Consider the following 15,031-nt stretch of genomic DNA (forward strand, 5'->3'; position numbering starts at 1 on the left):
TAGCTCTGGGTCCCAAGTACAAGACAGAAATGGACCTGTTGGAGTAAGCCCAGAGGAGGGCCATAAAAATCATCAGACTATGGAACATCTTTGCTATGAGAAGGAAAGGCTGAGAGACTTGGGGTTGTTCAGCCTGGAGAAGAGAAAGCTCCAGAGAGACCTTATTACAGCCTTCCAGTACCTAAAGGGGGCTTATAGTAAAGATTGAGACAAACTTTTTAGTAGGACCTGTTGTGACACGGCAAGGGCTAATGGTTTTGAACTGAAATACACAGACATATGTAAACAATTCTTTATGATGAGAGAGGCACAGGTTGCCAGGAGAGGTGGTAGATGCCCCAGCCCTGGAAACACTCAAAGTCAGGCTGGAAAGAGCACTAAGCAACCTGATGTAGTGGAAGGCATCCCTGCTCATTGCAGGGATGTTTAGATTAAACCTTTAAGGATTCCTTCCAACTCAAACTTTTTTATGATTTCTACAGCTTTACAGGGAACTAAAAGCATGTAACAAACAAGTGTACGTTATTTCCGTGCTTTTATTTCCATGTACTTTTCTTTGCATGTACAAAGACCTTTTCATTGTTCATGCTGTCAGGCTATTGCAGGATGTATTATCAATAGTACACACTCTACTCTTTCATGGGCAGCATTTTCTCTCAAAACCATAACTGCTATGAGCTCCAGAGGCACCTCCTTCATTGTGTAAGGCTGCACATGATCAGATCGCCAGATACCCTTAAAGACATGTATATTCCTATCCCTATTGACCTGATCTAAGTGAAGGTGTCTTAGAAATGAAAGTAATCTGGTTGGTATTAATATGGATTCAATATGGATGTTAAAAAAAAAAAAAAATGCAGTGTTTTGGCCCGTTTCCAGAGGCAGTTGATTCATCTGCACTTCTTTTTGAGGTTACAACATTAAAACACGACGATGCCAGCAGACTTTCAGTTACCACGGAAAATGTCATGGCCCAATAAAACGGTGGTAGAAAGGAAGGATCCACACTGCCTTTGTGGCATAAAAGTGCTGTTGCTCCCTGAGGGTCTGCTTTCATGTGAATGCTGGCTCTTTACTAGGTTACTTGAAGCTCTACTGGTAAAATGAAACTAGCACTAAGGGCAGAAGAAGAAACCATCTCCAAGCACACCATGCAGAGCTGCAAGGGACTGTAATGGTGGGAAAGCACAAAGCAGTGGATGACTTCTGCTACCCATGTTAATAGACTTAAACGGGCTAATGTTGGCTTAACCTTGTGTACAAAAAAAAAAAAAGGAAAAGCTGTGGGGTCAGACAAGACCTAGCAGTGGGAGACCTTGATGGACTTTTCAAGGCAGAAGGAGCAGAGATCACCAACCCCACAGGGAAGGTGTCCAGCCAGTGTCAGGTCCACATCAGAGACCCCTGTGACTGGCCAAGGGGAACACCCAGTCCCACTGGTAACTGTGACCACTTCTCAGCAGGGAGGTTGCACAGCAACCAGCTTATTAGTGGGAAAGAGATTAAAAGAGAGGATAGGAAGCACAGGACACGGAACAGTGGGATGACACCAGGCAGACACTGTCCTGACCCCTCTGCCTTGCCTCCCCTGTGGGGCTTACTCAGCCCTGTTACCACAGTTCACAGCCTCACTCCCAGCTCTACCACACAGACTTCACATAGAGATCCCTTCCCCTTCTCCTTTCCCTTCCCCTTCTCTTTTCCCTTCTCCTTTCCCTTCCCCTCCTTCTCCTCCGCTTCTCCCTCCCTTTTCCCTTTCCCCCAGCCCCTTCACTTCCTCCTTTCCTTTCTTTCCCCTCCCCTGCCCAGGCCCCTCTCCTTCGTGAAGGCCCGCCGGAAGGCACCCTCACTCACGTGGCCGGCAGCAGGGACGCTGTTGGCCCAACAGTCCGCCGGCTCCGCCTCTTCCCGGATCACGGGGCCCGGGGTCGGCTTCAGCAGTCGCGGCCCCGTTCCGCAGCTAGAAGTGTTGGTCAGGGGGGTGGGTGCTGGTCGTGCAGCTGTTAGTGCCAGCTTGTACGCGGCAGCCCCGCCCGCCCCTGCCCCGCCCGCCCCTCGCCATGCACCCGCGGCGCCCCGAGGGCTTTGACGGCCTGGGCTACCGCGGTGGCGGCCGGGAGGAGTCGGGTCCCGGTCCCAGGCCTTTCGGCAGTGCCTCGGAGCTGGGCCACTGGGTAACCAGTCCGCCCGACATCCCTGGCAGCCGCAACCTGCACTGGGGCGAGAAGACGCCGCCGTACGGGGCGGGGACCCCATTGGGGGGCGCCGGCCCCAACGAGGAGCCCAACCTCGGGCCGGGCGGCCCTGGCGCCGGTAAGGGAGGGCTCGGCCTGGCCCGGCGGGGTAGCACGCCTCTCGCCGTTCCCTCGCTTCACTGCGGCCCCTCCTCCCCCGTTAGCGGTGACCAGCTGCGCTGAGCAAGGGCGAGCGGGCGGCGGTTGGAGACTCCTATGCGGCCTGGCTGCGTCCGGACCAGCGCTGCCCCGGTGTGTTGGCGCTGACCTCCGCAGCTCCGAGGGAAAAGTCCTTTAGAAGAAAGAGGACCTGTTGCACTCCAGCGCTCGCTTTGCGGTGCAGGAACTTGTAGTTACACGCATATGTGATTGAAAGTGCCAGAATGTGCCCTGCGGCTTCTGGTTAAGCAGCGTGTGGTCAGCTCCCTATTGCTTATGTAAACGATAAACAGCAGAAATACTCCACTTGGTGTAAGGGCAAGAGCTACCACTGGGTCTGACGGTATATATTGTTACAATTTAGTCATTGTTGGGTGTTTTAGACTTTGTCTCGTGTCTCGTTTACTGTGCCGTTGACAAAATGCAGGAAGTGCAGCATGAGCTGCTTAAGTAAAATCCTCCTTCACCTGTGGTAGTAAAGAAACTGAAACTGGTAGAATTTGAGGAAACAACTATGTTCTTTTCCACTAATTGAACAGAAACCCTCATCATTTAATGTCTTTGTAAAATTGAGGTGAGTTAAGAGAACCTGGCTAAATCTACGCTGCTGAACATTGTCTCCTTTAATTAAAAGGATGTTCTGGAGCATTTCAAATACACTTGGGTATGAAATTTTTATGAAAGGCTGTCTGAAATGGAACTGTTGCGCCTTTTTTTTCTTTTTTTTTTTCTTTTTTGGAGTGCAGTGGATTTGTTCAGGTTTTGTAATGAGTATAGCCATAGCCAGACTAAGCATTGCTTAAAGCACCACTTAAATATTCCTAAATACTTGGGCTCCACTTTTTTTTTTTTTTTTTTTGTCTACCTGCTCATGGAGGTTATGTTGGTTCTTGTTTACGCATTTTGGTGGACTGATAAGGAGCTGCTGTATCACTGAGTCCAGCTTCTGCAAGTGGAGAGAGTTACTCCTCTTAGGACTGCCATGCCTTTGTGGAGCTCCACTGATGTTACTGGCATGAGCCATGGTCACAGGTTGTGTGCACCCTGTAGATTGTAGGACTGAGTGTTAATTTTCAGTTGCCTTTAATTTTCAGTTGCTGATTCTCTTCTTAAAATCTTTTCTGATAATACCCAATGTGCAAATGTCTGCCTAATAGCAGACAACAGAGAACTTAACCCATTACTCTTGTGATTTTAACAGTTCTTTAGTAACTAGATTTTCGTAAAGGAGTGGAGGTAAACAATTGACTTGAAAGTTCACATCATGCTGAAGTTTGCTACATCAATGACTTTAAGTGTTAATTTTCCCAACGTTTCTCTCTTTGTACTGTTTTGGATTTTTTTTAAATTAATTTCACCTCAGATATCTATTTTTCAGAGTTACGGTAAACTGTCATGCTGGCTAACTTTCAGTGGTTGGTTTTAAGTAGGTTTTTATATGCTAAAATTCTCTGTTTCACTGTCTACTTTCTCTTTTTAATTTTTTTTTTTATTTTTTCCTCTGTATTTGTTTTAAGACAATAATTATTTATTTAATTTTAGTAAAAGTATGTCCCAACAGAAATGCAGTCCAAAGTGCAAATATTCCGTGGGGAATAATTTTTTTATCCATGTGCAGAGCTGCCACAAATGTTGTGGTTTAATGCCGTAACTTTCTAAAGTAAAGCAAGTACAATCGAAGAATACTCTTTTCAGATCACCTGCATGGCATTTTCTCCTGCTTTGTGATTGTCACTGCTGTATAACCTGGTGATTTTTTTGTTTGGTTTTGTTTTTCAGACCAGCTGAACAGGTTTGCAGGCTTTGGTATTGGCCTGGCAAGGTAAGAGTTCTGTAACAATTTTCGATGACAGAGAATTAGTAAGGCTATAGTTGTCCTGTGATCCTTGTGCATACTTTTGCATTGTGTTTTTATGCCAGTAGACTCACACGGTTGCAGTGGCTTCAGAAACCTACTACCTGTAACCCATCCAGGTTTCTGTTCTTAATTGTTTTGCCAGATTACTTGATCAGCAGTGACTGTAAAGAAACAGGATTTTGTGTGGTATGCAGGTATGTAGGTTATGCATACTCTGTCAGAGCGATCTGAAAATTAACACCAGAGCACTGTTTTCACATTTGCCACTTTTATTAATATTCTTAGGAAATGTGAATGTTTCCTAAGAAGGTGAAAATGTCTTCAAGTATATTGCCAAAGTATTCTGGAATAGTAATTTTGATGTAGCCAAGTAGTCCAATAACCATTCTGTATTATGGTGACATTGAAAAAGCAGTTGATTTTAGCATGCCTTTAACAACATTTTCAGGGCTTAAATAGTCAGGTGTAAGGATCATAAGGTTTTTGTAGCATTCCTGGTCAGTCACACCTGATTAGGTTTTTGTTGGTCAGTGTACTGATGCAGCTTGTGAAGAGGTGGAAGATAGGGTTTTTGTCTTCAAAAAGTTGTGACTCACAGCTGTTGACCTGACTATGAGACTTTTCATGGAAAAGTGCTTCTTTCTTCAGAATATGAGAATGCTTGTGTCACTTACCCAGTTAGACCAACATGGAGGCTATGTCAGTTGAGGTTCTTATAGTGTATTTCTACTTGAAGGAAGGACCTTTTACTTGACCACCAGCCTGTCCTGCTCCTTACCCCATTGTTATCGCTGATGCATATCACTGATGCATATCAAAGCCTCTTTTAACCAGTTTGGCTCACTGAAACAGAAGACAAAATTGGTGCAGTATGTTTTGCTGTTTGATTTGGGTTGATTTACTGGCGGGCTGACTAGCTATGAAAGCCAGCAGACAGCAGCTAACTGGACCAGAGAGGCAAGGGGTAAAGAAGGAGGGCTAGAAGTGAAGAAATGACCACTTTTAGCTCATAATGAGTTGCTTAAATTACATCATCCCACCCTACAAAATTGCTTGTCCCTCTTCTCCCACTGCTTCCCTTGCAGTGGCTGGGCTTGCTTATTCAGACACTTTGATAAGTCTGTTCAGTTTGTTAAAATAAAGTTGATGGGGGCATTAGAACTAGTCCTCCCTAACATGTAAAGGGTTGTTTGACTTCTTTACAGCTTTATCAAGGTGATTGAGCTTGGGAGAGTATCAGCAAATGGGTAGAGCAATAGGGCAGGAACATGTTGATCTTCAGGAACAGAGAGCTGTTAGCAAGGCTCAGTTGTCCTTTGAACTATATGCTTTGATTTGACAAAGTTTTGCACATCCTGAACACTATGGCCACTAGATGTAAAATCAGTATTTGGAAAAACTCTGTCTAATGAATTAATGAGGCATTTTGGATGGATACTTGATAGCTTAGCACCATACTCTGTGTTAGAGAAAAATAACAAGCCTTTTCTGATAAGTTTATGATGGCTTCCAATGCTTTAAACACACTTTTCTTTTAAAGCTTATTTACAGAAAATGTGTTGGCACATCCTTGCATTGTTCTACGTCGCCAATGTCAGGTATGTCCTTTATATTACCTCTTCCAGTCATAGCTCCTGCGTACCATGGTATTGCTGAGTTTTCGTACTCTGTGGAGTGTGAGGAAGCCTTACAAATCTTGGGGAGATGCTGCTACATTAACATGTTTTTATTTGTAGCATACATTTTTCATTCTGAAATTTAACTTACCCTGAACATTCTTCATTCTTATTTGGGCAGTGGAAAATGTATTACAGCAAATGTTTCAGAGTCTGTAGAGCAACTTCTAGATCCCCAATTACAAGCAAGACACTTTGTTTCCAGTATTTTCTGGCTCATGCTTGCGTTATTATTTATATTTTCAGCATACAAATACAAGTTCTGTCTGTTTTTCTAGCTCAGTGACATTTATTTATGTTTTGATCGCTTTAGCTGGCCTTTACAGGGATGAAGTCCTTATTTTGGAAGTGCTTTTTCCTGTATGGTTATAACATCACCAAATGTGTTTGTAACTGTCATTATTCGTATTTTCAACAGGTTAACTATCATGCTCGGAATTATCATCTCACTCCATTTACTATTATCAATATTATGTACAGCATCAATAAGACGCAGGTCAGTATTTGGTGTTGGGCTCTATCTGTGCAGTGAAGGTTACTATGACATGCTTGTATATTGACATCCGTAACTCTTTCTGTAACTGATGGTGAAAAACATAACCATTGTAAGGGTTTGTTTTTTTTATGGTGGCAGAAATGTTTCAAGAAGATTGTAAAATATTTTTTTTTTTTTTAGTAGCTTAGTGGAAAACATTTGCAGATGTTAGAAAATAAAAGACCCCTGAAACTTTTTTTGTTAGTATTTGAAACAACAGTTAATCTTTATGTGAATAAAGAAATTACCCAAATTACTACTTCTAAAGATAGAGCGCATGAATTTCCAGTTCTGCATGGGAATGGCAATCCTGAAATTCAGAAGACAGGAACAAAAGACTTTCTGGGTTTTGTACAGATGTCATTTAACATTTTGCTCATAGAAAATGGTGTTAAGCTTATAGTGCAGAGTATTCGCAGTGAGAGAGATGCCTCCAAAATTGTTGACAACTGCTTGAAATGACTGAAAAACAAAAGTTTCCTCAGAGCTGAAAATTAGTTGTCCCCTGAATTTGGCAATAATTCATTTTAATGGTAGAATTGTAGCCCTGTGCAGTTTGAATTTACTGAAATTTTATAAAAATCAGGTTAAAAGATTTTTGAGTTTTATGTTGCAAGAATCAAAACGTTGCATGTTCAAAACACAGGGTCCAAGAGCCCTCTGGAAAGGAATGGGCAGTACTTTCATTGTTCAGGGCATAACGCTGGGAACAGAAGGCATCATCAGTGAATTTACACCTTTGCCAAGGTATTGCATGGGGTTTTTATTTACTGATTCTAATAAATTTATCATTGGTTGTTGATTTCTATTGGAAGTGTAAGAACTGTAAGGCTGTTTTGAAAAAAATTACTTGATAGAACAGTCAGGCACTGAATAGGTGTTTTCAGCATGGTGTGGTTGCCTTGGCAAAGACAAGCTTGTATAGCTCATTGGTCTTCAGTGTAATTCCACCATAATTAAAGGATTCATAAGTTTCTTTTTGTATTTTGGTTTGTATTGTGTGATACTAGCAAGTACCGTGTCTAAAGTAAAAAGTCCTAGTTTCATTAATCTAGCTACTGTTATGATCCATGCATGCATACTAATAAAAGTCTTCAGTTTCTGGCATTTGTCTAAAGCATTATCAAGAGCATTTAATACTTATGTGGAGCGTGTGTTTAAGCTTTTTGGTCAGGTGTCTCATGCCTAACTGAAATTCACAGGCATTCAGTTTTCTCAAAGTGTGACTTGTTCTTGTTTTTTAAAACCTGCTTTAGAAGACCCTTAAGTTCAAATGGGATACAGTGTTTATATTTTCATAGTTCTGATTTCTGTTAAATGTGAGGAAGTATTTTTGTCTTGTGGGCCACTTCTTCAGTAGCTTGAAAAGTAAGCTGGTGCTGCTGTGAGAAGAAGCAGTCCTTTCTGCTAGTGCTTGCTTATTCCTTCCTCTGTCCTACCCCCATTGTTGTGCCAACATGGTATGTGAACAGCCACAAAATGAGCTGGACTGTGGAAGTGATCTGGCTAAAGCAGTTGTTTTGTATGTGCACCACCTCATGCAGTTTTCTACAGGATGCTCTCCCTATGCTCTCCATAGCATGTATGTATGGGCTGTCACAGGGAGATGTTACCGCTTACTGCAGCAGTGCCACCAAATTTGGTTTAGAAGGTTATTTAACTACATTATCAAACTCCAGAGAACAACAAAGTGAGATGTCAATTCTAATTCTGTATCATAATATTATGAAAGATTCCCTCTGGTTTAGGAGAGGGCACAGAAATGGGTGTTAACACTTTTGAGTTCCATTTGGTTCTGTATTAGACAAACTCATTCTGTAATTGTTCTCCCATTGCAGGAATAGTTACATATAGTGGATCGACAGGTTAGTCTTTCACGCGTTAGTTTGGCTGGTTTCATTTTCTACATCGTTGAGTAATATGGTTCAGTGGATGTAATCCAAGTGTCCAAAATGCATAATAGTGCTCTTCCCTTCCTCTTTAGTAATTGACCTACATACTTGGGAAAGTGATAGCTACTAGTAACATACAATTTTAGGGAAAGAGTAGAGTTTTTTCCTTTGAAGTTGTAACTACAGGCAATCATAGAATCATAGAATAGTTAGGGTTGGAAAGGACCTTAAGATCATCAAGTTCCAACCCCCCTGCCAGGGGCAGGGACACCTTGCTCTAAACCATATTACCCAAGGCCTCGTCCAACCTAGCCTTGAACACTGCCAGGGATGAAGCATTCACAACCTCCCCAGGCAACCTATTCCAGTGCCTCACTACCCTAACAGGAAAGAATTTCCTCCTTATATTCAATCTAAACTTCCCCTGTTTAAGTTTTAACCCATTACCCCTTGTCCTACCACTACAGTCCCTAATGAAGAGTCCCTCCCCAGCATCCCTGTAGGCCCCCTTCAGATACTGGAAGGCTGCTATGAGGTTTCCACGCAGCCTTCTCCAGGCTGAACAGCCCCAACTTTGTCAGCCGATCTTCATACGGGAGGTGCTCCAGTCCCCTGATCATTCTCGTGGCCCTCCTCTGGACTTGTTCCAACAGATCCATGTCCTTTTTATGTTGAGGACACCAGAACTGCACACAATACTCCAAGTGAGGTCTCACAAGAGCAGAATAAAGCGGCAGGATCACCTCCTTCGACCTGCTGGTCACACTCCTTTTGATGCAGCCCAGGATACGGTTGGCTTTCTGGGCTGCAAGCGCACACTGCTGGCTCATGTTCATTTTCTCATCGACCAGCACCCCCAGTGGGTGAGTGTGATTCCTGGACCGTAATTGAAGCTGAACACCTTATAGCTTATTAATAAAAATGTACAGTTTAGTGTGTCCAAGTTTTTAGACATATCTTTTTACCTCATAAATGGAGTATTTACCAAATGTATGGTTAATACATTGGTATTTGCATGGTATCTTGAGCTGGGTGAGATTACACTTTCTGTCAAGTGGACTGTAGTTATGTTTGCTGTTCCTAATTTGAAGTGCATAATTAGAAATACTACTTTAATGGGACTTCTTTTAAAGTCACCTTTGTCTTAAACAGATGGGTTTTCTTCTGTTTTACCAGGTTGTGCTAAAGCCAAAAGTCTTAAATTAAGTTTGTACAGAATTAATATTCAGCTTCTAGTCTGACCTGTTCTACTTGGTTTGGTCTTGTCTGTGTCAGAATGTGACTTAGGTTTTCAGGAAAGAAGCAACAACTGGGCAAACATAATCTCAAACAAAATGAGCAGCATAACCAAACCAAAACATAAAAACAAGTGTGTTGACAAAGGAACCCTAGTGAGATTTTAAAATAATCCAGTATTCCCTGAAAATGGCTTGAAGAGTTAGTACATAAAGATGCGAAATAACTGCAACACTTCAAAGGCAGTAGTTGTGAGAGCTACATACATTTTAATCATTAAAAGCTTTTTTTTTTTTTTAATAGAATAATAGACCCAAATAACTTCTAGCATTTAAGTGTGATTTATTAAGCATGTTGCTGATATATCTTTCTGCTATGGGAAATCTTGCAACATAAGTTGGTAGTAGAACAGCAATATGAAAGCTGGGTGTTGATACTTGTGGAAGAAATGCTTGAGAATAATGTGTCTTTACCCATGTTAAGGCAAATACTTTTCTTTTTAGGGAGCTTTCACATAAATGGAACCTCAAGCAGATAGGTGGACACCTTCTACTCAAAGGGTAAGTATAGCATGTTTTACTACCTTATGTCATTATCTAAACATTAATGAAACTGCTAAATGTATATTAGTTTTATCTGAAGCTATGGTTACTTGGTGCTGATAACAATTTTCTAATTTTGAGGTTTCTGTTGTTGAAGATTTTTTTAATCATTTTGATTGCAGAGACCACTTTCACAAAGTATTCTCTCATACTAGATCCCTGTGTCTGTATAGAATAGATTCTTTTAGCAATTAAATTATGATAGCTGAGAGATGTGAATCAGCTGGTCACATGGAAATAGAATTTAACAGAATTTCAGACTGAAGTGTGTCTCAGCTTGTTGATGTGCATTTTAATAGTTTAGTTGATTTTCTCTTGGGCATGATTTGATAGATAACTTTGTCAACTTTCAGGTGCATAGTTTGCTGTATCTGTAGTATTGTCGTGAGCATAATTCTCATCTTCTTCATTTCTACAGTTTAACACATGTGGTAGCAATGCCTTTTTATTCTGCAAGCCTGATTGAAACTGTACAGGTAACTTAACATATATTTACAATGTTGAAAAAGACACTGTTATGCTTCAGCTTTTGGATTCAGGTTTATTTTGCAGTTGTTGCATTTGTTTTGCTTGACACTGTATGACTAATTTTTAATTGAGATTAAAAATATTTGCTATAATAGGTAAATTAGTCGTACTATCTTAAAAACTAAATCTGGCATTAGAAAGGACATTTAAGGTAGACAGTTGGAATATGCTGTACTAATCAGTCCAGGGAGGCAACTTGGCTCATCAGATTTACATTATATTCCTGTGCTGCAAGAGGACAATGACCAATAACAAACTATGAAAGTTAAAGATTCTGGGATTTGTAAGTAACAGTTTTATACTAATTTTATCTTAATTCTGGTGAACCATGCTGTTGAACAGTACTCCTCTGATACACTTCTTCAAGTAAATATATTTTGTAAAAATAACTGTAAATGGTAGAAATTTGTAGCTGTCACATTACTGGTTTTGTCTTCAGGTTTTCAAACCAAATGGTGTCATGCTTGACAAAAGCAAGCAGATTTGGAAGTACGGTGACTATAATGATATAGGGGAGAAGAGGATTTATTAGGGGTTATGATGCTTAACTTGTTCTTAAAGTGTGGAACAACACTATATTCTTAAGTATTTGAATTAGTTTCTGTTCTGTGCAGACTAATCATGAAGGCTCTGCCAGGCTGTTAGTACTTTTCCAGAGTACTGTGGAATGTTCTGGTGGTTTATCCAGGCATCAGGTCAGGACATAGTCAGCAAGGACTCAGAGTTAGGCATTGAGGAGAACTCCCAAATCCTGAATTTTGGATGTACCAGAGATGATAAAACACAGAGTCTGTAAAAACATTAGAAGGGGAAACAAGGTCCTTAGCTTAGTTATACAGTCCTAGGTGGAGTATAATGGAGTAAGTAATTGCTAAGTGAATTATTTTCACTACATGAACAAAATAATTATCTTTCTTCTAAGAGGCAGCATGGTAAAGAGTGCTATTCTAGATGCAAATAATGGTACAGAAACATGAGCTGAACCTACTAAATTCATACTAAAAGTTGTCAGCTCAACTTTAGTTATGGAAGTCTTTATTATGCTCATTCAAGTTCAAAAACTAGAGTTGTAGTCCTTAAATAAAAGGACTTTTGATTTAGATATACTTCCCTGTCATTTTGCTGTGGAAGAAGGTGTTTTCAATACATGACTGTTTTGTAGACTGATAATTTCAGCAGAAGCCCAGAAGTTCTACTTCTTTGGTAGCACCACAAATAAATGAAACGTACATTAAATAAAGACTCTAGGATAGGTTCATGTTTTAAAAGACCATTTACTTGAATGCGATCCAGAGTGTTACAGCAAAGAATTTGTAGCAATATAGCTTTGTAGATAATAATGGCATGCAGATGTCTATAAAAGAATTCTCTGTTCAGCAGTGACGAAGTGTTGAGGTGGATGTCAGTATGGTTTTGAAATGGTTACAGGTTGTAACTATTCTTTGTGCTTGTAGAGCGAAATAATTCGAGATAATCCTGGCATCCTGGACTGCGTGAAGGAAGGAATTGGCAGAGTTGTAGGCATGGGAGTACCCCATAGCAAGCGTCTCCTTCCTCTGATGGTCTTGACTTTTCCAACTGTTCTACATGGGGTTCTTCACTACATCATCAGTTCCATCATCCAGAAGCTTGTTTTGTTTGTTCTGAAAAGGGGTAATTCCCACAACCTTCCAGCTGAGGGCTCTACTTCCATTCAGAGCATGCTGGATGCTTATTTTCCAGAACTTATTGCTAGCTTTGCAGCTAGCCTTTGTGCTGATGTCATGCTTTACCCACTGGAGACAGTTTTACACCGCCTTCATATTCAAGGGACACGCACAATAATTGACAATACAGACCTTGGCTATGAAGTGCTTCCCATCAATACTCAGTATGAGGGAATGAGAGACTGCATAAATACTATAAAACGGGAAGAAGGAATGCTAGGTTTTTATAAAGGATTTGGAGCTGTTGTAGTACAGTATACATTGCATGTGGCAGTTTTACAGCTTACCAAAATAATTTACTCAACTCTGCTTCAAAATGTTTCATAATCTGTTCAGGTGTGGATTTAGCACAGTGGGTGTAGGTTAGATGCTTACTAACCTAACTGTTGTATAAAATGGCTTATAAAATTAAGTTTGGAGAATCCATTCTGTGGATGCTCCTTGCACTGTAAAGGAACTTGTTTTAAAAATGGGGATATAGATTCCTAAGTGTAATTAAAAAAGTACTGTTTAAATTCCACATTATAGACACAAATTGTATATATAATGTGCAGTCATACAGAAGGGGATAGATTTCAAATATGGCTGGAGTGAGGATTTACCTTTCCTCTTACTGGTTAACTGAATTAAGGAATGGATTATTATGAATTCTTAGTATATGCTTTATAAACATCACAACTGGTATTTAATTTGGACTGCTAGCCAGTTCAAATGGTCTTGTTCTCATAAGTCATAAGAACTTGCAAGTGAGAGACTGGTGGGTTTACTGGTCTTTTAAATATGTTTTCAACTTCACTGTTAATGGCGCTGTAAGCAAAATAGAAACTGTAAAAGTAACTTACACATAAATGTGTCCTACACACCTGTGAATTATGACATTACTTTGCTGCAGTGTGGCAGAAGATGATGAAGAGGAGTCTTTTGCTTTGTACAAAATAACAAAAACTTGGGTTTGGGCAGAGTTGCAGAGAACGCAAATTTGTCTGTCCTGCAGTTTGTTTGTAAGGCTTACAGTAACTAAAGTGTATGAATAAAGCAAATTAGAAGCTGATGTGTGCATGTGTAAGTGCTGTTTTTAGTCAAATTTACACTTGTAACTTCAGGGTTTAGTTTTACTCTGCTACTTTGTATAAGAGTAGACTATTCATACAAATGGATGTACTATCAGTGTTCAAAGTGTATAGAAAGTGTAAAAAATAATTGGCTATTTGTTGAGTTTCTCTTTTGTTAGGTCACAAATATGTGCACCATTATCTATTTGCTATTTGGCACTGATGTCCTTCATTTTAAAGTCTCTGCTGAATTGTTATTTGTGGAGCAGAAATAAGTCTCTTTATGTACAAGCAAACAACTGAAATGTACAATTTTTGCTCTCTTCCCCTAGTACATCAAGACTTCCAATCTGAAAATTACTTCTTACCTTTCAGAATAATTTAGTCCTTGTTTTCATCAGTAAATACCTTGAAAGCTGGGGGAGGGGAAAATGTTTTTTAGCGAATAAAACAAGCAGGTGGAGAGTCGCTTTAAAATTGTATGAGAGGCTGCTGTCGTTTTCACACTTCCACATTGCAAGTCTGTCGTTGTGAATACTGTAAATTGATGTGCATTATAATCATTAATCATTTTATTGTAGTTATCACGGAAAATAGTCATGGCACACAAAAGGTGTTTCTGTTTGTAAGTTCTGACTAAATCACATTCAGGTCTACATTATTATTATAACTCACGTATTTTAAATGCATAAGTGTTGGAAAGTATAGTGGAAGTATAATTGGGAACTGGTTTCATTTTGAAATACTGTTAATTGCAAATTTAGTGTATACAATGGAAGCAATGAAATAAAATGGAAATTCACTGTAAATATTTTGAAGTAATTCAATGAAGAGGCATGTAAAGAAACCCCAATTTATGTGTTATATTTTATTCTGTAGAATTCCACGTGGCTTTTTGAATTTCCTTAACTTTCCTGAGTGCCAGAACATGTTGAATTAAACTATGTGCAAGAACTTGGGTTTTTAAAGTTTCCATGAATATGAAGACAGCCATATCAGAGAATCATCCAGATTAGAAATCATCTTGGCAGTTATCTAGTCCAAATTCCTGCTTTACTCAAGGACAACATTGAATTCAGATCAGATTGTACAGGTTGCTACACAGTCATGTTTTTAATTCCAACTTTCAATACATAAACCCCATCCTTTTCCAAGGTGTTAGATTCACTATTCCATCACAGTTGCCTTGAAGCAGTAACTAAGTGCATGTTGGAGACTAACATTTGGCAAGATGTATCAGTGAAAGTGGGCAATAATGTTCTAGGAATAAAATTTTAGGGAAGGCATTTTGTTATAGAAGATGGAGGATGTGCGCTTACATCCTCTGCAAGAAGGAAGAGAGGACAGCACTAGATACTGTGCTAGAATGTTAACTTGTGTCAAACACTCTTGCTTTCATTGCTGAGAGTTTTACAGTTCTAGTCTACACCAGAATCTCAGATTTGTAACTTTAAGCAGGGTGACAAAGCATGCTGCCAACTTAACAGCAACTGTTCTGCGGTGCAAAAGCCATTTGCTTCAGGCTGTTCTTTTCTTGGTCCTCTTCCCATCAG

The 15,031-nt window shown here is 40.1% G+C and overlaps 1 protein-coding gene across 2 annotated transcripts; it reads left to right on the forward strand.

Moving 5' to 3' along the window:
* Positions 1-1,976: 1,976 nt before the first annotated feature.
* SLC25A46 (solute carrier family 25 member 46) lies at positions 1,977-13,477 on the forward strand. 2 transcript variants are annotated; one of them, XM_061378085.1, is made up of 8 exons: positions 1,977-2,313; positions 4,173-4,215; positions 5,792-5,849; positions 6,346-6,423; positions 7,109-7,209; positions 10,094-10,150; positions 10,611-10,668; positions 12,175-13,477. In XM_061378085.1, exons 1-8 carry the CDS (start codon positions 2,061-2,063, stop codon positions 12,751-12,753), a joined length of 1,227 nt encoding a protein of 408 aa, XP_061234069.1. In that variant the 5' UTR covers positions 1,977-2,060; the 3' UTR covers positions 12,754-13,477. The 2 variants fall into 2 exon arrangements, with proteins under 2 accessions (XP_061234069.1, XP_061234070.1); XM_061378086.1 differs by lacking the exon at positions 1,977-2,313 and adding an exon at positions 3,401-3,425.
* The last annotated feature ends 1,554 nt before the right edge of the window (positions 13,478-15,031 follow it).

This window comes from Neopsephotus bourkii, unplaced genomic scaffold, assembly GCF_033783945.1.
Source record: "Neopsephotus bourkii isolate Nb327-2 ecotype Australia unplaced genomic scaffold, CSIRO-AGI_Nbou_v1 NB_1764, whole genome shotgun sequence".
In the NCBI taxonomy this organism is placed as follows: Eukaryota; Metazoa; Chordata; class Aves; order Psittaciformes; family Psittacidae; genus Neopsephotus; species Neopsephotus bourkii.

What these genes read in the sequence shown, in the direction of transcription:
- SLC25A46 (XM_061378085.1), top strand. Translation starts at nt 2,061, where the DNA reads ATGCACCCGCGGCGCCCCGAGGGCTTTGACGGCCTGGGCTACCGCGGT. An exon ending in GCCGGGCGGCCCTGGCGCCG is followed by an intron (nt 2,314 to 4,172) that starts GTAAGGGAGGGC and finishes TTTGTTTTTCAG; the next exon opens with ACCAGCTGAACAGGTTTGCA. An exon ending in GGACACCTTCTACTCAAAGG is followed by an intron (nt 10,151 to 10,610) that starts GTAAGTATAGCA and finishes TCATTTCTACAG; the next exon opens with TTTAACACATGTGGTAGCAA.